General features: G+C 45.0%; 1 protein-coding gene across 4 annotated transcripts in view; it reads left to right on the forward strand.

The window, feature by feature from the left end:
- Positions 1-26,481, forward strand: part of AIFM3 (AIF family member 3) — a 59,586-nt gene that overhangs the window by 26,045 nt on the left and 7,060 nt on the right. For 3 of the 4 annotated variants that reach the window (XM_087913586.1, XM_087913588.1, XM_087913589.1), the window contains 12 exons: positions 1,348-1,392; positions 3,933-4,029; positions 5,033-5,145; positions 13,937-14,023; positions 14,926-15,017; positions 15,833-15,963; positions 17,246-17,361; positions 17,464-17,535; positions 18,771-18,834; positions 20,453-20,529; positions 24,989-25,106; positions 25,832-25,930. In XM_087913586.1, coding sequence (XP_087769712.1) covers positions 1,348-1,392; positions 3,933-4,029; positions 5,033-5,145; positions 13,937-14,023; positions 14,926-15,017; positions 15,833-15,963; positions 17,246-17,361; positions 17,464-17,535; positions 18,771-18,834; positions 20,453-20,529; positions 24,989-25,106; positions 25,832-25,930 — 1,111 coding nt within the window. The remainder of the gene's footprint in view (positions 1-1,347; positions 1,393-3,932; positions 4,030-5,032; positions 5,146-13,936; positions 14,024-14,925; positions 15,018-15,832; positions 15,964-17,245; positions 17,362-17,463; positions 17,536-18,770; positions 18,835-20,452; positions 20,530-24,988; positions 25,107-25,831; positions 25,931-26,481) is intronic. The other variant, XM_087913587.1, reaches the window with a different exon arrangement.

The raw sequence follows: 26,481 nt of genomic DNA on the forward strand, positions 1-26,481 counted from the left end.
AAACACACACACACACACACACACACACAGCCTCCTTGTCAGCACCCATGGACGTAGTGGTGCATAAGGAGCTCTACCTGATCTGTCCCACAAAGGCCCAACCAACTCTTAGCTCTGAGACTCTTTCTTTGGTCTTACTCATACAATCCTAGGATTGGAAGGGAACTTAGAGGTCACGTAGCCAGGGATGGGCTTCAAAAATTTTAGCAATGGGTTTCTCTGCCTGGTTGTTGGGTGGGCGTGGCCTTGTTGGCCTCCTGCACCAGGCGCGGGGGCCTTTTTCACCCTCCCTGGGCCCTGGAGGCTCTCTGGTAGCTGGAAATGGGCCCATTTCTGGCCTTCCTGAACTTCCGGGAGGCCCATTTTTCGCCCTCCACGTGCACCCTGCACTTACCTGCATCCAAAACGGGCTGGGTGGGGACTCCTGAGAGGAAAGGGGAGGGGAGGGGTGGGTGGGGCCAGCCAGGGGTGGGATATGTGGGTTCGCTGAACCAGCCATAAAATTAGCTACCTGTTAGCTACAGGTTTGCCTGAACTGGGGCGAACTGATAGCAGCCCACCCCTGCATGTAGCCAAACCTGGGCAGGATGCCCTGGAGCAGCTCTGAGAGATGGTGATCCAGCACCTGTTAAAGATTTCTGAGGGAAGCTGAAGTGACCATGTGTTGGGGATGACCATCGATCCTTGGATCTGGGAAAACTTTGGAGGCGATTCTGAGCCTCTGCTGGGTCAGGTTGGGCATTCTTCTTCTGCCATCCTCTTGATACCGTTTCCCCCTGAAGACAACCTGTTTTTCATTGGGTTGTGGGGCAGCTGGATTAGGTTTAGAATAATCAGACCCTTATTTTAATGAGGGCGAAAGTTACATCATGAAACATGAAGGCTGTCAGGATTCTGGCACTTAACCCCAATTAAATCATGAGTCTCAAGCCAAACTTCCAAAACTTAAAAAGGATTTATTGGGGGTTAAACTGTCTGGCACTGCCTGGGTATAACCGACTCTGAGACACATAATTCACTGTCACCCTTGACCCTGGTTTTCCCTTGGGTGTATTGTAATTCATATTCTCCAATGAGACACATCCATAGCCAAGAGTCATTAATCATACTTTTCAGTTAGAATTTTGCGTGGCAGAAACTTTGATCACAGTTACTATCTTTGAAAACATTTATGGAATGCAGTTTTGGTTGCAAGCTGTCACACTGTTCCCCCCTCCCTTTCTGTTGGCAACTCTAAAAAGACCATAGAATTATTTTATGAGTTGACATTTGGCTCCCCTCACTTCTTGAAGGTTACCTGTACAACACAAAAAGAGGAGTTGACAAAGGCATTCTTTCTCGTTCTAGGTGAAAATCGAGAAGGAAAAAGTGTACATCCGAGCAAGCAAACAGGTGAGCTGTAAGGTCTACCATCCCGCCCCACCCTACTTGAACCCCTGGGCATTTATTCTTCAAGGCAGCTTCCCTTGGGCAGTCAGGAGAGTTTGCAGGACGAAGAGGCTGGTGGCTCTGGGTGGGACTGTCGAGAGGTCCAGGCATGCACTGGCCACTGGTAATGGAGCCCCTCAAGGAGCAGGCTGTTCCTCCTTGGTGGTACCTTTTCAGGTGAACATCTTTGCTTAAAAGGTGGAGCTTTTGTGAACTGCAGTTCCTGACCCCTGGTGCCTTTCATTAACATGGATTTGATGGAAAGGGTACTAGCAGTCTTCTTCCGATTGATCGTAGGAGTTGGGGCTAGGTTAATGCAATCTGCTAACCCTAAACCAGGTTTTACAAATCACAATTGCTGTGTTGTTGCACTCAGTTCAATCCACAAGTTTGCTATGTCCAACACCAGTAGGAAATGGCGGGTAGAAAGTGGGTTCCCACCTGTCTGGCATTTCCTATACCAGAGACCTCCAAATTTGGCAATTTTAAGACTTGTGGACAACTCCCAGAATTCACCAGCCAGCAGGGGTAGTTTACGGTGCTGCACTGATTAATGTGCATTTTTGTTATCTTCCTGCCCTATTATTATTATATTATATATTTTTTATTTTTAATATAATCATTCCATCTTCAGTTGAATAGCGTGTTGTCTGGGTATCAATATCTTTGTTAAACAATAATCAAAATTACAACATCCTTCGTTAAATTAATATTGCTTCTGCAATCTTTAACATAATAATATTCCACATATTAATTCTACAATATTAACATAATAATATTCAATATTATTTAATATTCAATAATATTTGATAATATTATATAAATATAATAATATTCAATAAATATTATAGTCATAATATTTACTTATCTCTTTTAACATATCTTCTTTACCTTGTTTCCCTATTTCTAACTTCCATTTTTATTATTTAACCATTGGTAAAATAGATCCCATACCATATAGTACTCAGTTTGCTCTTTCCCCTTAATTACCAGCGTTAATCTATTCATTTCCGCACATTCTAATATTTTCCTAATCACATTCTCACCTGGAGGTATCTCTTCACTCTTCCAATTTTGTGCAAATACAATTCTAGTAGCAGTTAATATATGAATAACTGAATATGCATTTTCCTTACTGTATTTTTTGAATCCCCAATGAAATATTTCTGGTTTTAAATCAATATGTTGTTTTATCATTTTTTCCCACCACGTATGTATTTTTGTCTAGTATTTTTTTTTGCTTTTGAGCAGGTCCACCACATATGATAATATGACCCAGGTATCTGGTGGCACTTCCAGCATTTAGCAGATTTGTCCTTAAACATCCTTGCCCTATTGAGCTGGCAGGTGGGGGGCATTCTCTGGGTACCCTAGAGAGCTTTTCCTGCCAGGGCAAGCACGCTTTCAAACATAATCCCCTCTTAAGATTAGACTGGCGACATCACTGTTGGCCATTTGTAAGGTCTTGAAACCTTATCTTTGTGCCTCAAAAGGCATGGGATAGAGCCCATCTTCTAACTGTGAGAGTGACGGGTTAGTTAATGCCCCGGTGCTATGTATTTAATTTAATTTAATTTAATTTTTAGTCTCTACTTTTTCTGTTGTGTATTTTAATTATTTGATTGTAAGCCACCTACAGTCACATAAAAGGGACATGGGTAGCCATATAACTCAACTAACTAACTAACTAACTAACTAATTAACTAATAGGAGTCGTGGTGGTGCAATGGTTAGACTGCAGTACTGCAGGCTAACTCACTGCTGAATCCAGGAGTTCAATCTTAACCAGCTCAAGGTTGACTCAGCCACTTAGAGAGGGCTGCAAAGCATCGTGAAGAGGCAAATAAGTCTAAGTGCTATTGCCCTTCCTTCCTTCCTTCCTTCCTTCCTTCCTTCCTTCCTTCCTTCCTTCCTTCCTTCCTTCCTTCCTTCCTTCCTCCCTCTCTTCCTTCCTTCCTTCCTTCCTTCCTTCCTTCCTTCCTTCCTTCCTTCCTTCCTTCCTTCCTTCCTTCCTTCCTTCCTTCCTTCCTCCCTCCCTCCTCCCTCTCTTCCTTTCTTCCTTCCTTCCTTCCTTTCATGGTGTGCAGTGGTTAGAATGCAGTATTGCAGGCAAACTCTGCCCACTGCCAGGAATTCAATCCTGACCGGCTTGAGGTTGACTCAGATTTCCATCCTTCCGAGGTGGTTAAAATGAGGACCCAGATTGTTGGGGGCCATAGGCTGACTTTGTAAACCACTTGGAGAGGTCTGCGAAGCATTATGAAGTGGTATATAAGTCTAAGGGCTATTGCTAACTGATTAATTGTGTGTAGAGCAGCTTTTCACAGGCTGGATGCCTTCAAATCCCAGATTCTTCCCGCCACTAGCACAAGAATTCTGGGTGTTGAAGTCCACCTCTTCAACTTGGGTCCTAGTTGGAGGAGACTTGGCCAGAGGTGTAGGGATTGATATGGTGCGTGCTTCAGTTTGGGACTGAGTTGACATGGCCCCTTCTTGGACCCCAGGCTCTTCAAGCCCAGAAGCGGACGAAGGTGATGGCAAAATGCATCTCGCTGAGCAACTACAGCATCAGCAGCACCAACGTGCTCATCATTGGGGCAGGTACCGGCTGGTGGAGACAGGAGGTGCCCAAGGGTGGAGGTCTCAACTTGGGGGCGGGGGCGGGTCAGAGCCCTGCTTGGGTGGGTGCCCTGCTGGAAACTCCACTACGTGGTTCAAGGAGCAGGGATGTCCACCCCTCCCTTCAGATGCCCAAAATGAATCTGGTTTTGCTCAGATTTTCCGAGAACTGTGGAGAAAACTCACAACAACATCCAATTATGGAAGCCCTGATTCAGTCATTCAGGTGGGCTTTCTCCTTTATTCTGAAAAATCCATTCAGTCTGGGGATTCTGTAGAATTGTTTTTGGATCAAACCTCCAAATCAAATAGTTGTCCAGCTCAATTGGTGCCTCTGTGCTGTAGCAGCACCGTTCCTGCTTCCTGGGAGCATCGTATCAATTTGGCAGATCGAATCTCACCAGGCTCAAAGTTCACTCAGCCTTCTGTCCTTCCCAGGCAGGTAAAATGAGGGCCTAGATTGTTGAGGGAAGAGGCTGACTCTACAAACCAATTAGAGAGGCGTAGAGTAGAGTAGAGTAGAGTAGAGTAGAGTAGAGTAGAGTAGAGTAGAATAGAGTAGAATAGAATAGAATAGAATAGAATAGAATAGAATAGAATAGAATAGAATAGAATAGAACAGAATATGGAATAGAATAGAATAGAATAGAATAGAATAGAATAGAATAGAATATGGAATAGAATAGAATAGCAATAGAATGGAATAGGACTAGACTAGACTAGACTAGACTAGACTAGAATATAGAATATAGAATATAGAATATAGAATATAGAATATAGAATATAGAATATAGAATAGAATTCTTTATTGGCCAAGTATGATTGGAATTTGTCTTGGTGCAAATGAATAAAGCACTGTGAAGCGGTATCTAAGTCTAAGGGCTACTGCTATCGCCACTCTGGGAGGAAGACGGAGAAGACCTAATGGGGGATTCTCAGCTGCCAAAGGACGGATGCTTCCACTGGCCGTCTCTTCCTATGGCAGGTCCTGCTGGGTTGGTGTGTGCAGAGACTCTCCGCCAAGAGGGCTTCTCGGACAGGATTGTGATGTGCACCATCGACCGACATTTGCCCTACGACAGGCCCAAGCTGAGCAAGGTTGGTGCCTACCCGGGAATTTCTCCAAGACTTCCTCGAGGGCAGTGGGTGGCTGGTCCAATTTCCCATCCTATCCCCTGAGAGTTGAGCCTCCGCGATGCTGTCTTTGAGACGAAGCAGAGTTCCTTTTCGTGCAGTTCCTCAGAGGTGGGATTCAGCTAGTTGGCTAGTTAGCTAGATTCAGCTAGCTAACCGGCTGAGTCCCACCTCTGATGAACATCAAATAATAGCTCATACAGTAGGTTACATCATAGTTACAATCACTAATCGTAAGTTACAAACAACTATGGATAAACCAAAAGAAACCAACCAATAAGGAGAAGATAGCAGGAAAGATGAGGAGATAAGAAAAGATGGGAAATGACAGAGTTCCCCAAACTTTTCGGCTTTGCAGACCAGCAAGAGGGAGTGCGGGGGAGAGAGAATGGTTCTGCATGAGTGGCTGACAAGGGTGTGTGTGCACGCAGCCCCATTTGCACAAACGGCAAGTGCATATGCTCTCCCCTGCTTGTGCAAGGGCGGATGCGCATGTGCGTGCTCACCCACCTGCTGTTTCTGTGGCCCGGTTGCAAACCCCTCATGGCCCACTGATTAGTGGGATTAGGGACTCCTGAGAAATGAGACAGTGGGGATTAAGTGTTCAGCAGAGTGGTGACATGGATAAAAAAAACCCCCTATTTTTATGTCTCATTGTTTTGGCGTGCAATGCCCTATGGCGTGCAGTGCCAATGCATCCTGGGGGAGAAGTTGAAACAGTTGATGTCCAGGATGTGAGGCACCTTCTCAGCCCTCTTACCTCATTGTTCCTTAGTCTTTGGTCCTTCCACCTGTCTGTCTCCAAAGTTCATCCTTATATAGACTCTTACAACGTTTATACGTAGTCATACTTACATATTCAACTTTCTTATTTAATAACACATCAAATTATTATCCACTCCACTAGTCTTCAAATAAATTTCCATTTCATATTTCAATTCATTAATTCAATATCAAAATCATTTCCTCACATATATTTTCAATTCTTTATCCCCTATTATTTCCATTTTCAGCTTACCACCTATTTTATTTTACCTTATGCATTATTATCCTCATTAATTAACTCAAGACCAATATATAGTAAACACACCAAAAAAAAGCAAGATTAAAAGTAAAATTAATATATTTAGAATCCACATGGTGTATTCCTCAATCTACAATATGTCGTATATTTATTCCAACACTATTCATATAACCATTTCATAGTTTTTCTTTATTTCCACATAGCCAAATTTTACCCCATAATTTAAATAAAATTTCATTCCCCTATTTTTAATTATAATATAATATTCTCATTATAAAATTCCAATATGATTCATATTTTTTATTTTCTCATATCCTTTGTTTAGTCAAATATGTATACATACACACACACACACACACACACACACACACACACACACACACATACACACTGCTCAAAAAAATAAAGGGAACACAAAAATAAGACATCCTAGATCTGAGTGAATGAAATATCCTTATTAAATACTTTGTTCATTACATAGTTGAATGTGCTAACAACAAAGTCACACAAAAATTATCAATGGAAATCAAATTTTGCAACCCATGGAGGTCTGGATTTGGAGTTACACTCAAAATTAAAGTGGAAAAAAACACTACAGGCTGATCCAACTTTGATGTAAGGCTCAGTAGTGTGTGTGGCCTCCACGTGCCTGTATGACCTCCCTACAACCCCTGGGTATGCTCCTGATGAGGTGGCAGATGGTCTCCTGAGGGATCTCCTCCCACACCTGGACTAAAGCATCCCACAACTCCTGGACAGTCTGTGGTGCAACATGGCGTTGATGGATGGAACGAGACATGATGTCCCAGATGTGCTCAATTGGATTCAGGTGTGGGGAACGGGCGGGCCAGTCCATAGCATCAATGCCTTCATCTTACAGGAACTGCTGACACACTTCAGTCACATGAGGTCTAGCATTGTCTTGCATTAGGAGGAACCCAGGGCCAACTGCACCAGCATATGGTCTCACAAGGGGTCTGAGGATCTCACCTCGGTACCTAATGGCAGTCAGGCTACCTCTGGTGAGCACATGGAGGGCTGTGCGGTCCCCTAAAGAAATGCCACCCCACACCATTACTGATACACCTGCTTTTATCTGTGAAGAGTACAGGGCGCCAGTGGCGACTTTGCCAATCTTGGTGTTCTCTGGCAAATGCCAAATGTCCTGCATGGTGTTGGGCTGTAAGCACAACCCCCACCTGTGGACATCGGGCCCTCATACCACCCTCATGGAGTCTGTTTCTGACCGTTTAAGCAGCCACATGCACATTTGTGGCCCGCTGGAGGTCATTTTGTAGGCCTCTGGCAGTGCTCCTCCTGTCCCTCCTTGCACAAAGGCGGAGGTAGCGGTCCTGATGCTGGGTTGTTGCCCTCCTATGGCCTCCTCCACGTCTCCTGATGTACTGGCCTGTCTCCTGGTAGTGCCTCCATGCTCTAGGCACTACGCTGACAGACACAGCAAACCTTCTTGCCACAGCTCGCATTGATGTGCCATCCTGGATGAGCTGCACTACCTGAGCCACTTGTGTGGGTTGTAGATTTCGTCTCATGCTACCACTAGAGTGAAAGCACCACCGGTATTCAAAAGTGACCAAACCATCAGCCAGAAAGCATAGAAACTGAGAAGTGGTCTGTGGTCACCACCTGCAGAACCACTCCTTTCTTGGGGATGTCTTGCTAACTGCCTCTGCTTTCCACCTGTTGTCTATTCCATTTGCACAACAGCATGTGAAATTGATTGTCAATCAGTGTTGCTACCTAAGTGGACAGTTTGATTTCACAAAAGTGTGATTGACTTGGAGTTACATTGTGTGGTTTAAGTGTTCCCTTTATTTTTGTGAGCAGTGTATATGTTTTCTTAAGTTTTCGTGGGTATTGTATGGTATTCAACTCAATTCAACTCATTATATTTATACTTTTGTCTATTCTGTTTCAATTTCATATTATCTTTTCTCATTAAACAAATTTTCTCCTGTAGTTACTAATTGGAGTATGACACCTGTATATCTTTTGATTGGATCCATTCAACTCTTATTTAAACTTCAAGGTATACCTTAAGTTTATGACCTTCAATATAATACATAATACATAACTTCCAATCTAATTCTGCTTGGTACATTCTTATAATACACACTATATTCTTTTTTAAAAAAAGAAAGATTGTAAATATATGTAATTATAAACCCTCATTCCATTCCAGTTCAGTTCTATCATTAATAATCATTAAAACCTTAACATCTTTAACACTTCTTTTCAATTAAACATCATACTTCCTTAAAAACACATATAATCTCCATAATTAATTTTTCCCTTATTTCTCTTCACATATGTTTTATAAATCATTAAATATACCTTTTGTTACATTTATTTATTGACAATCATTCCACTGAATTACAATAGCTATTTTATCAGACATTTTAATCATACATTGTTTCATATTTTCTAAAATTATTTCTGCTTCTAATATAACTATACTATCTTATGCACCTTTGCAGAATCCCTTTTTCCATTAAGTTTTCACCCATTATCTCTAGATAGGCCCTGTTTCTCTATATTTTGCTTCTGTCCTTTATAACTTTTTTTCCTTTCTTTCTTCCCACTCATCTTCTCCCTCCCCTTTTTACCCCCTTGTCTCTCTACTTCTAATTCTCTCTTCTGCATTTCCCTCTTCTGTTGCTTTCTGATTTTATACTTATTTTTCACTCTATTTTTTTTGGAGTTGTTTTTCCCAATCTTAAACTTTCCATTCTCTTTCCCCCCTTTCCCCCATCTAAGCTTACTTGTTCATTAAAGATGGCTTCTTCTTTGTCGCAATCTTCTTGTTCTGCAGGCATTTCTTGTTGTTTCTCATCATTCCAAATCTCCATTTCTAAAATCTGAAATACGAAGCCAAAAGAACCTCTCCCTTCTTGTGCATCTTCTTTGTACTTTTTAAGTTCCGTTTTCAATTCTTCTAAAAGTAGAGCCATTTTAAACAGTTTTAAATAACCACCCGATTGATTTTAGTCATTCAAAACAATAACCAAGAATCCAGAAATCATCAAGTAATCCAGATAGTCCCAAGTTATATCTTCTTATTTCTTTTTCGACTTTCTCTTCCTGGGGTTTTTGTTGTGATATTTCAGCTAGAATGTATCTTTTGGAAGTCTTGTTGAGATTTTGCTGTAAGTTCTTTTTAATTCCAGGCAGTCTCCTCCCTTCCAGATCCTACCCTTTTATTCTTTTTCTCTCCTTTCCTGTTTTCAAAAGCTTTTAATTATCCAGAAATCTTTATTATCCCTTTGACTTTTTATTTTCAGCATTAAATGCCAATTGATGTCAAAGTGGCTTTTTTTCCAATTTCTTGCTTAAGTCTCTTAGCTGTCAGTATAGGAAAATGAGAAAACCATTTGTTTTCTGAGGTTCTCGCGGGTATTTGTATGTGGATCTTTGGTTGTTTGGGTTTTCTCCCATGTAAGATTCGAAGTATCTAGGCAACGTTTCGATGAAGTCTCATTCATCATCTTCAGGCTTCTGTCTTTGGCTCTTGCTTCTCAGAGTGATGTGAGATTGCAGCTGCTTCTTCCTTTTAACTGCTAGTGGGGGTGGGACTTGATTGGGTGGGGGCTTGGCTGTGTTCTGATTGGGTGGGGTGTGTTCTCATTGGTAGGGGGTTTGGCTGTGTTCTGATTGGTTGGGGGTTGGCCATGTTCTGATTGGTTGGAGGCATGTTCTGTTCAGGTGGGGGCTTGGTTGTGCTCAGGTTAGTCTTAGTTGCTGGGGGATTTGAGCTGGTGAGCTGTGATCTTGCTGTTTGGCTTCGAGTTCGTGGTCGTGCTGCATCTTCATAGTGGGTGTCGGTTTGCTTCATGTATGGCTCGGAGGGGTTTGAAGTGGGTAGTGATGCAGCTGCAGTGCAGCTTCTGGTCCATGGTCGCGTCTCATCTTCTGAGTGGGTGTGAGTCTGTTTTCTACATGGAAGTGTGGTGGTGGCATCTTGTGTGGCTCTCATGGGTGTGGGTCTGGTGTCATTCTTCATGTTAGGTACTCGTCTGTTCATGAGGGCGGGTTTCCAAATGGCTGGAAGGCGGGAGGTGTCATCTCGTTTGTTCATGCTTTGTGGGCGTTTTTCTATCTCTATGGCTTCTCTGATTATTCTGCTGTTGAAGTGTTCAGTTTTGGCGATAGTTCTGGTATTTTTGAAGTCAATTTCATGTCCTGTGGCTTTGAGGTGTTGGACCAGGGAAGAGGTTGTTTCTTCTTTTTGATTGAGTTCTTATGTTCTTCAATGCGTGCACTTATTCTTCTGTTAGTTTGTCCAATGTATGTGGTAGGGCAGGCAGTGCAGGGATTTCATATACTCCTTGGTTTTCTAATTCGATTTTGTCTTTGGGGTTTCTTAGGATGGTGGATATTTTCTGTTTGTGCAGAATGCTGTTTTAATGTTGTGTTTTTGGAGGATCTTGCTGATTTTGTCTGTAGTGCCTTTATATATGGGAGGAGGGCTTTGCCATTTTCTTGTTCTCTGTCTTGGATTTTGGTTGGGGTTTCTTTTTGGATTAGGTGGGTAATCTTCTTTCTTTGGAGTCCATTGGCTGTAAGTACGTTGGTGAGAGTGTGTAGTTTGGTTTTTTTGGTGTTGTTCATCGGTTAAGCATTTTGTTCTGGAGATGAGTGTCTTCAACAGCAGAATAATCAGAGAAGCCATAGAGATAGAAAAACGCCCACACAGCATGAACAAACGAGATGACACCTCCGCCTTCCAGCTATTTGGAAACCCGCCTCATGAACAGACGCAGTACCTAACATGAAGAAGGACACCAGACCCACACCCATGAGAGCCACACAAGATGCCACCACCACACTTCCATGTAGAAAACAGACTCACACCCACTCAGAAGATGAGACACAACCATGGACCAGAAGCTTCACTGCAGCTGCATCACTACCCACTTCAAACTCCTCCGAGCCATACATGAGGAAACCGACACCCACTATGAAGATGCAGCACGACCACGAACTCAAGCCAAACAGCAAGATCACAACTCACCAGCTCAAATCCCCCAGCAACTAAGACTAACCTGAGCACAACCAAGCCCCCACCTGAACAGAACACGCTCCAACCAATCAGAACACGGCTAACCCCCAACCAATCAGAACACAGCCAAACCCCTACCAATGAGAACACACCCCACCCAATCAGAACACAGCCAAGCCCCCACCCAATCAAGTCCCACCCCACTGGCAGTTAAAAGGAGGAAGCAGCTGCAATCTCACATTACTCTGAGAAGCACAGAGCCGGAGACAGAAGCCTGAAGATGATGAATGAGACTTCATCGAAACGTTGCCTAGATACTTGAATCTTACGCAGGAGAAAACCCAACAACCAAAGATCCATATATATATATATATATATATATATATATATATATATATATATATATATATATATATATACATACACACATACATACATACATACATACATAGATTAATAATAATAAAACCCTCTTGACATCTCTTAGTTCATCTTCACTTTTCTCTTATATAGTTATATAATACTCTTAGGATAATTCCCAATACATTTTGAATTTCAAATCTCCCCATTTTAAGTTTCTAATAAAAAAATACCCAAATACATTCCCATGTGGCATCGCCCTTTTTTATCCTATGTAACCCTTATCTCTAAATCTCTTGACCTTGTCATTTCTCTTGGTTTTAGCTAGTTTTCCCTTTTCTAAGTTTTCCCGATCTTTCCTTTTTATTTCCGTCTGCCAGTCACCCATCTTTTCCCCCACCCTTTCTCTTTTTTGAAGTTTCTTCTTGTAGAATTTCTTCTTCTTGTGTTTAATCCTGGGAGCGTTTTCTCTTTTATTTATTAACTCTGTCATCAATGTCATAGTTTTAGTTCCTTTAATGTCTTTTGGCGATATCTCTTGTTCTTCATGTTCATCTGAGTCACTTTCCTCTCCCTTTAACTCCTCCTCTCTGAGATTTCTTTGTTCTTCTACGGGCTGCATTGCCATGATTGTTTTTGCCAGTATGTCCAATAATCCCCTTCTTTCTTTCAGCATTCCTCTTACAGTTTGCAATTCCGACTTAAAGTCTTTGCTTATTTCTTCCATTTAAAAAAAAAATCAGTTGAGTTATTAAAATTCAAAGTCTTCTGTTGCGATCCTTGCCAAAAGTCTCCTTTTGTCTCTATTGCCCTTATTAATCCTTCTGCCTCTTTATTACAATCAACACCCCAAAGTCCCAGAATATTGCCTTCATTTATCCTCTTACTACAATTTCTTCCCCCGCTTTTAAGTTTCTGGGGTTCTTGTTCTTTTATTATTCTTTTACCTCATAGCAATTATACGACCAGTGATTTTCCATAAAATCATGAAGGAAAAAAGTCTTTAACCATTAGGTGGCACTCTATATCACTTTCCACTTTTTAAAGTTCTTGTCAACACTGAGATTCAGCTGCCACAAGAATATATGTGAACAATGAAGGGGGGGGTGAAGGAGTTGAACAGTTCAAGGTTATTTAATATGTCACCTTAAAAAATTCCAGCTGCAGTGAATTGGTTTTCATGATTTATGAAGTGTAGTAAGTGGGAGGAGATAGGGTGGACTTTATGAGACAAGCTGGGAATGAGTTTCAGTTTTGGAAATTCCCATAGACGTACCAGAGCTGTTCCTAATAAATCAGTTGGAGATTATGCTTGTCTTGGAGGGATCAATTACTACGCATAATTTCGGGATGCCTAACATTTCTTTTCTCTTTTCAATTATATTAACGTAAATTTTCAACCATTTCCACTATTAGCTTTCTTAAATATAGTCAATTCCAGGCAAGTCCAGCATTTTGTCCAATGCCTAATTGATGCCAAATTATATGTATTGTTCCCAAATTTAATCTCTAATTTAGTTGCACCTTTTTTTATCCAATTTTGTTTACTTTATATTTTCCTCTTATTTTCCATTTGCTGCTGTCATACTCTTAAGCAAGGGCTCTTTCTTTCTGCTTTGTGGGGTTATTTAAAAAAAATTCAGGTTCTTTATTCTGGTTACATGTCGCTCATCACTTCACTGCTCCAGCGCATACTTAGGTCCTGGCAGCTTTCCATCTTCAGGGCAGCCATTAAACTGCCATTTTTCCCTGTCTTCCAGGGGAGTTAATACCTAGCCAGGGAGGGGAGATGTGGCTCCCCTCGACCCAGCTGGCGATCTCCCCCTCTTCCCCCACCCATCCAAGGTGAGTCAGATGGTTTCGGTCCTACAGGGACCCTTCCAACAAGGTAAACATGGATCAAAGCCGCACATGATTGCGGTCTCTGATCCGTCTTTGATGGAAACGCCACCGGAAGTCATCTAGGAATAGAATTGAAGGGATGTGGTGGCTCCGTGGCTAAGACACTGAGCTTGAAAGGTCGGCAGTTTAGCGGTTTGAATCTCTAGCACAGCGTAATGGAGTGAGCTCCCGTTACTGGTCCCAGCTTCTGCCAACTAAGTAGTTCGAAAGCATGTAAAAAATGCAAGTAGAAAAATAGGGACCTCTTTGGTGGGAAGGGAACAGCATTCTGTGCGCCTTCAGCATTTAGTTATGCCGGCTACATGACCCCGGAGACATCTTTGGCCAGTGCTGGCTCTTCTTTGGCTTTGTAATGGAGATGATCACCGCTCCCTAGAGCCGGAAACGACTAGTACAGACGTGCAAAGGGAACCTTTACTTTTACTAAGAACGGAATTGACTTCTGCTTTTAGTCAATGGATTCCCACGCTGACCAGATTGCTCTGCGTCCGAAAGAATTCTTCCGCACAAACGACATTGAGGTCCTGACTGAAATGCAGGTGAGGGTCTGCCTGTGAGTGTGTGTGGGGGGGAGAGGAGTTTCAAAGAAGGCCTGGCCCTCTTTGAGGGATGTGTGAAGGGAGAGTCTATGAGCCACGTGCACTCAAAAATGGACTTTGTTATTAATCCAGAGGTGGTTTGATTTAACCCACCCTTTCGAGAACTGCTTTACCAAACCTGGTGCCTATGGAGGGAGGTCACATCACCTGGCCTAGTTTCATCTCCTAAAATGGGCAGGATGGATGCAGTTGGATCCTTGAAGCCTGTCCCCAGTGTGGACTCTTGTTCTGACCCAGCTCCCCAAACACAACAACCCCCTGAAGTTAACTCAAAGATCCCTTTATTAAGAGCGCCAGCAGCCCCGGCAAAAAGTTCCTCTCTCAACGCAGGCTAATAAGTCCGTCCGGCAGGGAGAGGAATGGTTGTCTGCTACACCTTTTCATCTCCGCCCCCTGCCTTTGATCCCCAGAGCTAGAGGGGGTCTTTGCTAGCAGCAGTGGCTCTTCCGTCCCAAGGACCGGCCCATAGATTTCCACTGCTCTCCTCTCCTCTGCCTTCTGCACATCCATGCGTCAGGCACTGGACCCGGCTCTTCCTCCTCTTCCTTATCAGCCACCTCCAGACCTGCAGGCTGTTGATTCTCCATTTGAGGCCTGACGGCCGGCCCAGGCTCCACCTCTCTCTCTCTGCCTGCCAACTCCATTCCCTCTTTCCCCTCAGACCTCTCAGGTTGCCTGGATGCTGACCCCGACTCCCAGGCCTCCTCCTCCTCCTCTGATTCAGCTGCTGAAGGGACCGGCAGCCAACAAGCCATAACAAGTCTGTAGCTGTGTGTTGCTCTGATAGGAAAAAAAAGAACAGCTAAGAAATTACTGTTACGGATCTGTCCATACTGTTTCAGGTGGCAGCAGTGGATGTCAAGAACAAGACGGCTATTTTCAAGGATGGCTTTAAGATGGAGTACAATAAGTTGCTGCTGGCAACAGGAAACACGTAAGTGGCCCCTAGAAGGTTTTACACCAAGTGTTGAGGTCTTGTTTTTTAGGCTGGAGGATTTTTTGCACCCCAAATTTGTCAGAGACTGGCTGAGCCAGGGGGAGGAGTCAAGTGGGGAATTAGCCTGGAATCTTTACGTAATCACAAGAGGGCAAGTTCTGTTCCCCATTGAATACCATTGAACCTTCTCTAGTCTGGCCTGGATGCAAAATCTGAGAAGATTTCCCTAATACAGTGGTTGCCAACCAGTGGGCCAGGAACCACTGGTGGTCTGCAGAGAAATGTCACCCCCAAAGCAATTAATCCAGGCTGCGTGGGAACACAAGTCTGCACCACCCAGAGACCCTGCGGGAACACAAGGCTTGCGTCGCTTGCATTGCAAACCACACAAGGTAGTGAGGGGAGGGGAAAAAGGGCGGAGGGGGGAGGAACTTGCCCCACTCACCCCACGCGCCTGGCCTGGCCACTGGGCTGCTTCTTTCCACTTCTTTCTTCTTCTGCTTTTGGCTGCATGCAAGGAAAGCAGCAGAAGTCTTTCTTTCTCTCCCCCAACCTCTGCCAGAAATGAGTCTTTGGGACCCTGCAAGGCCTCCTGCTCCAAGAGGGTGCGCCGGCGCCACAAGTCTCACAAAGACTCATTTCTGGCAGAGTTTGAGGGAGAGAAAGAAAAACTTCTGATGCTTCTGCTGCTTTCCTTGCATGAAGCCAAAAGAAATCTGGGAGTTAAAGTCCACAAGTCTTAAAATTGCTAAGGTTGGAGACCGCTGCTTTAGAGGATATCTCGGCCTGACCTTTCCAATCTCTCTTTCCAGACCCAAAACACTCAGCTGCAAAGGCAAGGAAGTGGAGAACGTCTTCACCATCCGTGCTGTGGAAGATGCCAACAGGGTGGTCAAAGTGGCCACTGGCAAAAATGCCGTGGTGGTGGGAGCCTCTTTCCTTGGTGAGCAAAGGCTGCTGCATATACAGCCTCGGAAGCTCAGCTGATTCATAATGGGGTTTGTTTAATCTGAGCTTAGCATGCAGTAGCATGGTTTACTACCACGTTTCCCTGAAAATAAGCCCTAATTGCTAATTGCTGCATTTCAAAGTGCCCCATTTGCAAGCAGGAAAAGCTTTGAGTCTCTGTCATTTCTCCATCTGGGCGAAAAGTGCACCTGCCCTGGTAAGCCCTATAAGTCGTCGCAGCCACGGGCAAGCAGAAGGTGGGAGGGAGCAAATGGGCATCTGCAAAATAAGACATCCCCGAAAATAAGACCTAATGGGTCTTTTGTTCCAAAAAAGATATAAGACCCAGTGCTATTTTCGGGGAAACATGGTATCTATGGTTGATGGCATGCAAAGCAGATCCTGCTGCTTGTAGTTTATTGTACAAATCATGATTAAGGAAACCATGTGTTGTGGTCCGCCAGCAGCCTGTGCAGACAGCAGCAGAGTCGGACAGTGGGGAGGAACATGGGCCAATCCAGAAGTCTGGGGAGGACTCAGATGAGGGTCCTGCGTCTGATGCAGAGATGGGGCCAGGACGATCTGGGAGTGGGGTGCTGCCTTTGGAGCCTCCAGAGTCTGGCAGCAGCGAGGCAGAGGACCCAGGGGAGCCTGTTCCCAGTGCACATGTGCGCAGGGCTGCTAGAAGAGCACCTAAGACAAAAGGGGCGACTCGGGAGTAAGGCTGGGAGGTGATTGCCCCTCCCCTAAGGTGTAAAGGAAGTGCAAAGGAAGAGAAACCTTTGCAGGAAGCAAAGTCATTTGCTCTGTTCGGATAAATCCTTGAAGCTCTGTGCGGACTTTGTACTTTGGTTGATTTTTTTATAGTTCATTTGGCATTTTACTTATTGGCAGCCATTCAAAGGAGAGAAAGGTGGGTGCTTATCTTGAGGGACTGTTTGGGACTCATTACAGGCTGGGAATGAACATAATTCCCAGCGTTGAAATAAAATGAGTTGTTTGGACTAAGCGTGTGCTTAATTATGGTCCCAGGAACCATGGTTTAGTACAGTGTGTGAACACAGGCTAAATATGTCTTGAAAATTAAACTCTGCGTCCAAGATGGAGAGGTTTCTGTTTTTAGCTGTTGTTGTTTTTCCTCGTTTCACCCAACTTGACCCATTTCAGCAGCCAGAACCTCTGCCTTTGTGCGGCACCAAACCTGCAGGCTCTCTGCTTGTCCGGGGTCTTTCTCGCAGTGTCTTCCTAACCCTCCTGCCCCCTCTGGCATTCTGCAGGGATGGAGGTGGCTGCCTACCTTTCGGAGAAGGCTCACTCGGTCTCGGTGGTGGAGCTGGAAGAAGTGCCCTTCAGGAAATCTTTTGGAGAGAAGGTTGGGCGAGCCATCATGAAGGCAAGGCAGCTGCCTGGAGGGGGCAGGTTTGGGGAGGGGTCGGGCCTTCTTCTGAGGGGAATGTTTTTCGACCTTCTCTCCCCTTCCTCTCCCTTCGGACAGATGTTTGAAAACAACCGAGTGAAGTTCTACATGCAGACCGAAGTGTCGGAACTGCGCGAACAGGAGGGCAAGGTAGACTTGGATGCCCAGAATGGAGGGGAACTGATCAGGGAGAGATTATTCATTCGTTTGTTTGTTTGTTTGTTTAATTTATATTGCCACCTATTCGCCTATGGTGACTTGAGGCGGCTTACACAATGTAAAACTATATTTTTAAAAAAACCAATACAAACTAACAAAAAAGAATCAAATAAATTAGTAAAGTACAATAGAACAAAATTTGGGGGAAAAAACCCCAACTCCCACTTCCCGCCCCCACTACAGCAGATCATTCTAGCTATCGGATGGTTCGATGGGCCCCATCCCTCTCTGGGTTTCCCAGGCCCGCTGGCAGAACCTTCAGGCCTTCCGGGCCTTCCGGAAGAGGGCTAGAGTGGGGGGCCATTCTAATCTCGGGGTGGTGGTGGGCAGGCCTGGATGCGGGATGGGGGCAGTCGCTTTGCAAGCTTTGGAACTAATAGCTGAGTGGGGAAATTTTTATTTTTTATTTTTTGCAAAGGTGGCAAACCTTGAGAGCTATGTAACAGGATGCCTGGATCATGATAGATAGATAGATAGATAGATAGATAGATAGATAGATAGATAGATAGATTTAATTCTTTATTGGCCAAGTGTGATTGGACACAAGGAATTTGTCTTTGTTGCATGTGCTCTCAGAAAAAACCATTAGAGTTTTCCCATCATCTCTGCAGCCTCCTGTTTCTTTTGGAGGAGACTTTTGGGGGGGGTTGTTTATAAAAGAAAAATATGAACATCAAGAACAAGGCCCTTCCTCATCCTGCCCCCTCCGGACATGACTGCCTGCCCCATCAGCCACAGCCCTTGCAGTCGAGATCCAGAGATCCTCCAGCCTTCATCCGGACTCATTTTGAGCGCTTAGGATTCTGCCCATACACAGAGTGAGGAAGTCCACAGTTGTGGAGGCACTTCGTAAGGCAGCTGGCGACTCCCTTTGGACCCAGGCAGGCAGGGAGGAGAGGCAGAGCCCCCTCTGGGGAGGCTAAACAGCAATAAAACGAGTGAGCTGGAAGGGACCTTGGGCGTCTTCTGGGAGGAGGAACCTATCACATTTCAGAACTTGCAAGGTGGCCGGGATCTTCCTGTTTGAATCCACTCACCCAAGGAGAAGTGAGGAGCCTCCTCCCTCCAGCACTGTCTTTCTTTCTGGCTTCACAGACAAGCAAGGCTGGGTCAAAGAAATCTATCCAATTCTTTTCTAATTGGCTGCCCTTTACCTTTCTCCAAAGCTGAAGGAGGTCGTGCTGAAGAGCGGCAAGGTTCTCCGGGCGGACGTCTGCGTGATCGGCATAGGTAGGTCTCTGGAGTGCTTGGGGGGGGGGGTCCATCAGTCTCCACCTCCAGGTCTCAGCAGGGCCAGTTTTCGTTCCCACAGGAAGAAGAGCCACCTAAACAACTCACTCTATCTCCCCTTCTCCCACCTTAGGAATGTGGCAAGCCCGAAACCCCTCTCCCCCCCCATAACCAGCAAAGAGAAAGAAAGAAAAGGAGTATAAGGCTAAATAAAGTGGCTACGTCAATTTTGGGCTTGACACATTAATTAACCCAGTTCCTTATGTGCCAGGAATGAGCTCATCCTCCCTTGAGCCGACCTCTGAGGAAGCATCCTACATGCTTTGAACAGTTGCTCTTGGCCATCTTGAGCTTTTGGATAACCCCCTGGGGATGTCCCTGAGTGCTCCTGGTGTTTTGGGGACCCTTCCTTGAAAGCTTCCCCTAATGACAGCCCTGATTATAAGCATACAGCTCTTTTTGTCCACCAGGGGACAGCACTTAGCTGACATTTGCTGAGGTTGCAAAAAATAAAAGCCACTGCAGATATTTTTGGAGGGGGGACCACCTGGAGATTCTAGGACAAGGATTAAGCTGGAAAGGAGGCTGTGGCAGAATACTTCCCTATGATTGCCAAGAAAATTGTCCCTGAAGTAAGTCCCAAGGCTCAGTGAGGAGAGTCAGAAGAGAGATTATACGGTAGTTGACATCGGCTGGTTCACAAAAATGAAGGCAATAGACCAAATGGGCAGATCAGAGATGAAGAGAAACAAAAGACCATCTTGATTCCAAGAAAACTACCCGGAATACCCACTTGTTGTCTGAAAAAACATTTGCATTTGTGGAAAAGAGAAAAAAAATGAGAAAGTAAAGTTTTATCTAAGACAGAGAAATCCTTGCATCCTCGTCTTCTTTTAATCACCCCATAATCCCTTGGGGGTGGAGTCTGGGCAACTGAATGGAACTAGCAGAGTGTTTTACTGGCTGGATGCCCTTCCTGTCACCAATGCGGAGTTTTATTCAGCAGATATATTCTCATTGTGCCCAGAGAGAGAAATATTTGCCTTTACTTAGGATTGAACTCACGGACTCCTGATTGTGAGATGAGAACTTCACCTCTAGGCCACTGCACCACTCAGAGGAATCCTTGCATAGGATAATTATTTGATACGACAGAAACCGGGGTCTTCAGAAGCCATGAGAAACCGTCAGAAAGAAGTGTTGACATGATGGAGGGAGCCCAAAAAGTGTTTGACTTTGTCAGCAAGGCAGTATCAGTATCAGGGCAGAAAGAGGCTATAATTTATTTATTGAAAGCATTTCAATTTTAATTTTCCACCAAAAAGCCAGAATGTTCTACAGGCCATACAATCACTATCTAAAGATAAGCTAAAAAACTGTAACATGGAAGGAAAATAGGAGGAGAAGAGAGGGGAAAACTCACAACAATTGTTAATGGGGACTTAAACTTATATTATCTCCAGTTATATAGACGGTCTGTCCTTCTATGATTTATAAAGCAGATGGCCTTGTCAAGGGCAATTAGCACTTGGGAATGGTCTTTTCTGTGGTTCAAATAAATGGGGCAGGGGGTCAAGAGTCCCTCCCACTGCTAATGCCCCTTTTTTCTTTGGCACAGGGGCCACTCCAGCTACCGGGTTTTTGAAGCAGAGCGGGGTCCATCTGGACTCCAAAGGTTACATCGTGGTGAACAAGGTACTGTAGAAGCATCCAAACAGGCCAGCCAGGGAGGAGGTGGGGGGGTGGGGGGGTTGACCAAGCATTGGACATTCACTCATCCATCCATCCATCCATCCATTCAATTCATCCATCCATCCATTCAATTCATCCATCCATCCAATTCAATTCCTCCATCCATCCATCCATTCAATTCATCCATCCATCCATCCATCCATCCATCCATCCATCCATTCATTCAATTCATGCATCCATCCATCCATCCATCCATTCATTCAATTCATGCATCCATCCATCCATCCATTCAGTTCATGCATCCATTCATTCAATTCCTCCATCCATCCATCCATTCAATTCATCCATCCATCCATCCATTCATTCATTCAATGCATGCATCCATCCATTCAAATCATCCATCCATTCATCCATCCATCCATCCATCCATCCATCCATCCATCCATTCAATTCATCCATCCATCCATCCATCCATCAATTCAATTCATTCATTCATCCATTCATTCATTCATTCAATTCATCCATCCATCCATCCATCCATCCATCCATCCATCCATCCATCTATCCATTTATTCCATCCATCCATCCATTCAATCCATCCATCCATCCAATTCATCCATCCATCCATCCATTCAATTCATCCATCCATCTATCTATCCATCCATTCATTCAATCCATCCATCCATCCATCCAATCCATCCATCATCCATTCAATTCATCCACCCATCCATTCATTCAGTGGTGGGATTCAAACATTTTTACTACTGTTTCTGTGGGCGTGGCTTGGTGGGCGTGGCTTGGTGGGCATGGCAGGGGAAGGAGGTTGCAAAATCCCCATTCCCTCCCCACCCCACTAACCTGCTTTCCAGCTCTGTTCTCCTGTGCAGGACAACCAAAGGAGACCCAGCCGATCAGTTGGGACTCAATGGGAGGCAGGGAATAGAGGGGCGCAGGGCCAGTCAGAGGTGGGATTTGCCGGTTCTCCGGACTACTCAAAATTTCTGATACCGGTTCTCCAGAACAGGGCAGAACCTGCTGAATACCATCTCTGCATTCATTCAATTCATCCATCCATCCATCCAATTCGTTCAAATTTATATAGCTGCCTACTTGCTCCCAGTGACTAGGCAGCTTACAGAAAATAAAAATACAAGGTAGAAGAAATAAAAATAATCAAAAATAATCAAATAACAACCTCCCAGTTGCTGGGTGCTTTGCCTGCAGATGTTGCAGTGCCCCACTAGGGAACTTCAACAGTGCGAGGGAGAGTGGGGTGCGCAAACCACCAAACCTAAAGAGCACCAAGGAACCCACAGTTCCACCCCGTGGAAGTGTTTCAGGCAAGATGAGTGGGTATCCCTCCCTCCCTCCATCCATCCATCCATCCATCCCAAATTTTAAAGTAAAATTTAATCCCTGATTATTTCCTGACTCAAATCTTGAGCTGGTTTTGTTCTGTGTGGATCTCTTTTCTCTCCATTTGAAAGTATCTGAGTAGAAGCGCGCGTGTATGTGTGTGTGTGTGTGTGTGTGTGTGTGTGTGTGTGTGTGCGTGCGTGTACTGGGAGAAGAGACCGCACTCTCCAACTCAGCTGGGAGGACTGAAAGGGGGCCCTTCTTCAGGTTGGGGCTGCAGCTGTGTGATCAATGCCCCAACTTTTTGTTAACGTGATCCTTTTTTTGGGATCTACTAAGAAGGGATCTCCAACCTTGGCAACTTTACAGCCCTATGGACTTCACCTCCCAGAATTCCCCAGAGAGCCCACACTCTGCTTGAAAACCCCAACGAAGGAGACTTCACCCAACAGGTAGCAGCCTCTTCCACTGGGGAGCTTATGTGGCCAGGAAGATCCTCTCCAATGTCCAATGGCTGCCCAATCTTTTCTCACTGGAGATCTTTGAGAAAAGACTGGACAGCCATTTCTCCAGGATACAATAAGGCCCCCTCCCTTGAAGGGTTGGACTAGAAGACCTCCAAGGTACCTTCTAGGCTGAGGGTTCTATGATACTTACCTGGTCACCCATCCATGGGTATCAAGGTTATTTCCTAACTCAGCCTTCGACCACTGATAAAACAATATTGTTGTTGTGTGAATATTCACTTCTTGGCCCATGTGCTGTGCAGAAGCCAATACCACTAAGTGATACTGTGAGGGGAATCTCAGAGTCCAAATGGGACAATCACTTAAATATGAGCCAGCCGTGTGCTGCAGCTGCCAAAAAAGCCAACCCAGTTCGAGGCTGCATAAACAGAGGGATGGAATCAAGATCATGCGAAGTGTTAATACCACTTTATAAGGCCTTGGTAAGGCCACACTTGGAATACGGCATCCGGTTTTGGTCACCATGATGTAAAAAAGACGTTGAGATTCTGGAAAGAGTGTGGAGAAGAGCAAGAAAGATGATTAGGGGACTGGAGGCTAAAACATACGAAGAATGGTTGCTAGAAGAATTGGATATCTCTAGTTTGATGAAAAGGACTACAGGAGACAAGATAGCTGTCTTCCAGTATCTCAGGGGCTGCCCCAAAGCTGAGGGGGTCAAGCTATTCTCCAAAACACCTGAGGGCAGGACAAGGAGCAATGGGTGGAAGCTAATCAAGGAGAGAAGCAACCTGGAACTAAGGAGAAATTTCCTGATAGGACAATTAACCAGTGGAACAACATGCCTCCAGAAGTTATACATTCTCCAACACTGGAATTTTTTAAGATTGGATAACCATTTGTCTGAAATGGTACAAGATTTCCTGCCTAAGTAGAGGGTTGGACTAGATGACCTACAAAGTCCCTTCCATTCTATTCTATTCTATTCTATTCTATTCTATTCTATTCTATTCCCTATTCCCTATTCCCTATTCCCTATTCCATTCTATTCTTTCCCAAAGACCCCACTGCCGCCGAGCTTCGGTTTTTGAAGAAATTAGCAGCAGATCCGTTTAAAGTCATATAAAAATGCAATTCAAGCTACGCAGTTGTGGAAAACACAGCAGTGCCCAGAGGCTGGAAACTATCCATTTATATCTGTCCTGGGATTGACCCACATGTTTAATTAGTCCTTGGAAGAGAGGCTGCCCAGACCAACTAATCTTCCTATTTACTTTTGTGAGCTGCAAGGTAACAAACCTCCAGTTCTAACCCCAACCAGATAATTATTTTCCTCTTTTGTCTTAGCAGGCGTCTCCAATAATGTTAATCCTCATTAATACGTAACCCTCCTTTGCTGATAACAAGGGGCGGAGGAGGTGGGGAGATGTGGGAGGGCTATACGCCTTGCCCGAGGAAAGCAGCCTCTTTGCAAGTTCCCCAGCCTTTCCTCCCAAGCCAGGCTCCCTGTGTTCTTTCCAGAGCAGGGCTGGGTTACCTTTCTCACTGCCCATAGTTGCCCAGGGACAAGGCAGCTCGGCTTGCTTCAGTCAGAACCAAACCCTTTCTTAGTTATTTGCTTCCCTTGTGCAGCTGAAAACCAGGAAGCGTCATAGGGCTGTCCGTTAAAAACTCAACCCAAACTCTCAGGATGCGACGGGTATAAAAATTAAATCATGCAGGCTGTGGAGAAGAACCTAAAGAAACTTGCAGGTATTCCTCAGCATCTCGACCTGGAGTGATCCCTTGACTTGCTGCATTTTTTAAAAGAGGTCGGACAAATAGTCCTATTTGCTACTGAAAAAGTTAAGGAAAGGATTCAGTCTGCTTGCTTTGGCTGTCTTTTGAACCGATCTATTGATAGTGCATCCATCTCCCCCCCTCCTTCCCTCCCTCCTTTCTTTTGCTCCTTTCTTGCCTCCTTCGTTCCTTCCTTCCCTCCCTCCTGTCCTTCTAGCCCTCCTTCCTTCCTTCCCTCCCTTCTTTCCTTCTGTTAATTCTTGTAATGTTCATTATTGTTTTTATTTCATTCTGTTTGCTGCCCAGAGAGTCACTCATTAAGGTGGAGGGGCCATATATATTGGATAAATACATATTTTTAAAAAAGAATCCACTCAGTCAGATTGGCAAAATCCACAGCTATCACACTTCTTCCTTAGAAAGTGTGGAAGAAATGCAGAAGTCTTATAGTCCTCTTTCTTCCCTCCTCGCTTTCCTTCCTTTTTGCCCCTTCCTTCCTTCCTTCCTTCCTTCCTTCCTTCCTTCCTTCCTTCCTTCCTTCCTTCCTTCCTTCTCTTCCTCTTTCCTTCCTTCCTCCCTCCCTCCTTCCCTCTCTCCCTCCTTCCTTCCTTCCTTCCTTCCTTCCTTCCTTCCTTTCCTTCCTTCCTTCTTTCTCTTCCTCTTTCCTTCCTCCCTCCCTCCCTCTCTTCCTTCCCTGCCTCCCTCCCTCCTTCCTTCCTTCCTTCTCTCCCTCCCTCTTTCCTTCCTTCCCTCCTTCCCTCTTTCCTTCCCTCCCTCCCTCCCTCTTTCCTCCTACAATGGACCCTTCCCCGCCCCCTTGCAAGCCACCCCCGCCAACAGCACTTTTCTCTCCCTTCCAGATGATGCAGACCAACATTCCAGGAGTTTTCGCTGCAGGCGACGCAGTGGTCTTTCCTTTGGCGCTGAGGAACCACAAGAAGACCAACGTTCCGCACTGGCAGATGGCTCACATGCACGGTGGGTGTTGCTGTCCTGGAAGTGAAGTCTCAGTTTCCCCCCTGGAAGTCCTGGGAAGCCCTTCGCAAACGGTGCAGGTAGCTGCAGTCAGTCTTGGTTCTTCCATGTAGTTTAGGGCAGTCAACATATCGGGGCGGGGGGCACGAGGGGCCCCCTGAATCAGAGGTGGGATTCAGCCGGTTCTGACTGGTTCTGGAGAACCAGTAGTGGGCATTTTGAGTAGTTCGGAGAACCAGCAAATCCCGCCTCTGACTGGCCCCGCCAACCCCATATATTCCCTGCCTCCCATTGAGTCCCATCTGATTGGCTGGGTCTCCTTTGGTTGCCCTGCCCAGGAGAACGGAGCTGGAAAGCAGGTTAGTGGGGTGGGGAGGGAAGGGGGATTTTGCAGTACCTCTCCCCTGCCACGCCCACCAAGCCAAGCCACGCCCACCAAACTGGTAAAAAAAATTGAATCCCACCACTGGCCTGAACCCAATGATGCTGATTCTCCCCCCACCCTTCTGACCACAAGGAGCAGCGGGGCATAGAGAGGGGAGGGATTCTGCCCCAGGCGGGGGAATTTGGGAGTTGGAGCCCCCCCCCATCTTAAAGTTGCCAAGGTTGAGAAACGCTGGCTTACACCATTTGAATAATGAACAAGCGCACTTGTGTGATGTTGCTCTAAAGGCCCTAATTCATATGCCTGGTTGACTTTCTCTGTTACATTCTCTATTGCATCCCAGGGCGCATAGCAGCACTGAACATGCTGGCCTATGGGACCGAAATCAGCACCGTCCCTTACCTGTGGACTGCCATGTTTGGCAAAAGTATTCGCTATGCAGGTGAGGGAAGAAAAGTTTAGGATTAGACAGTGTGCCGAGACCTGCTTCTCGGTTGCCTTTCTGGTTTGGGGAGGTGGGGAGCTCTTTGATGTTCTCCGGTACGTAGATTGTATTTTAACTCTTGTAATGTTCGTTATTGTTTTTATTACATTCTGTTTGCTGCCCAGAGAGTCACTCATTAAGGTGGAGGGGCCATATACGTTGGATAAATAAAATTTTAAAAAAGAATCCACTCAGGCAGATTGGCAAAATCCACAGATATCATGTTTCTTCCTCAGAAAGCGTGGAAGAAATGCAGAAGTCTTGTATCTATGGACACTTCGTGCTACGAAATTAAGCCCAGATTTGAAAGGCTGGAGAAAGCATCAAATTTAGGGTGCCATAAAATGTCTTCTTCTCCACTCTTGATCAGAAGGGAGCGAACTCTGCACCTTGTCGGCTTACCTGCACTTCGCAGCAAAATTCTCCTTGTTTTCTCCACATTGCAATGCAGTGCTCCATAAAAATATGGTGAAATACATTTTAAAAATGTGTATTTATTTCAAAATGCT

This window comes from Pseudonaja textilis, chromosome 15 (assembly GCF_049901715.1).
Source record: "Pseudonaja textilis isolate UNSWEBS1 chromosome 15, rPseTex1.2, whole genome shotgun sequence".
Taxonomy (NCBI): Eukaryota; Metazoa; Chordata; class Lepidosauria; order Squamata; family Elapidae; genus Pseudonaja; species Pseudonaja textilis.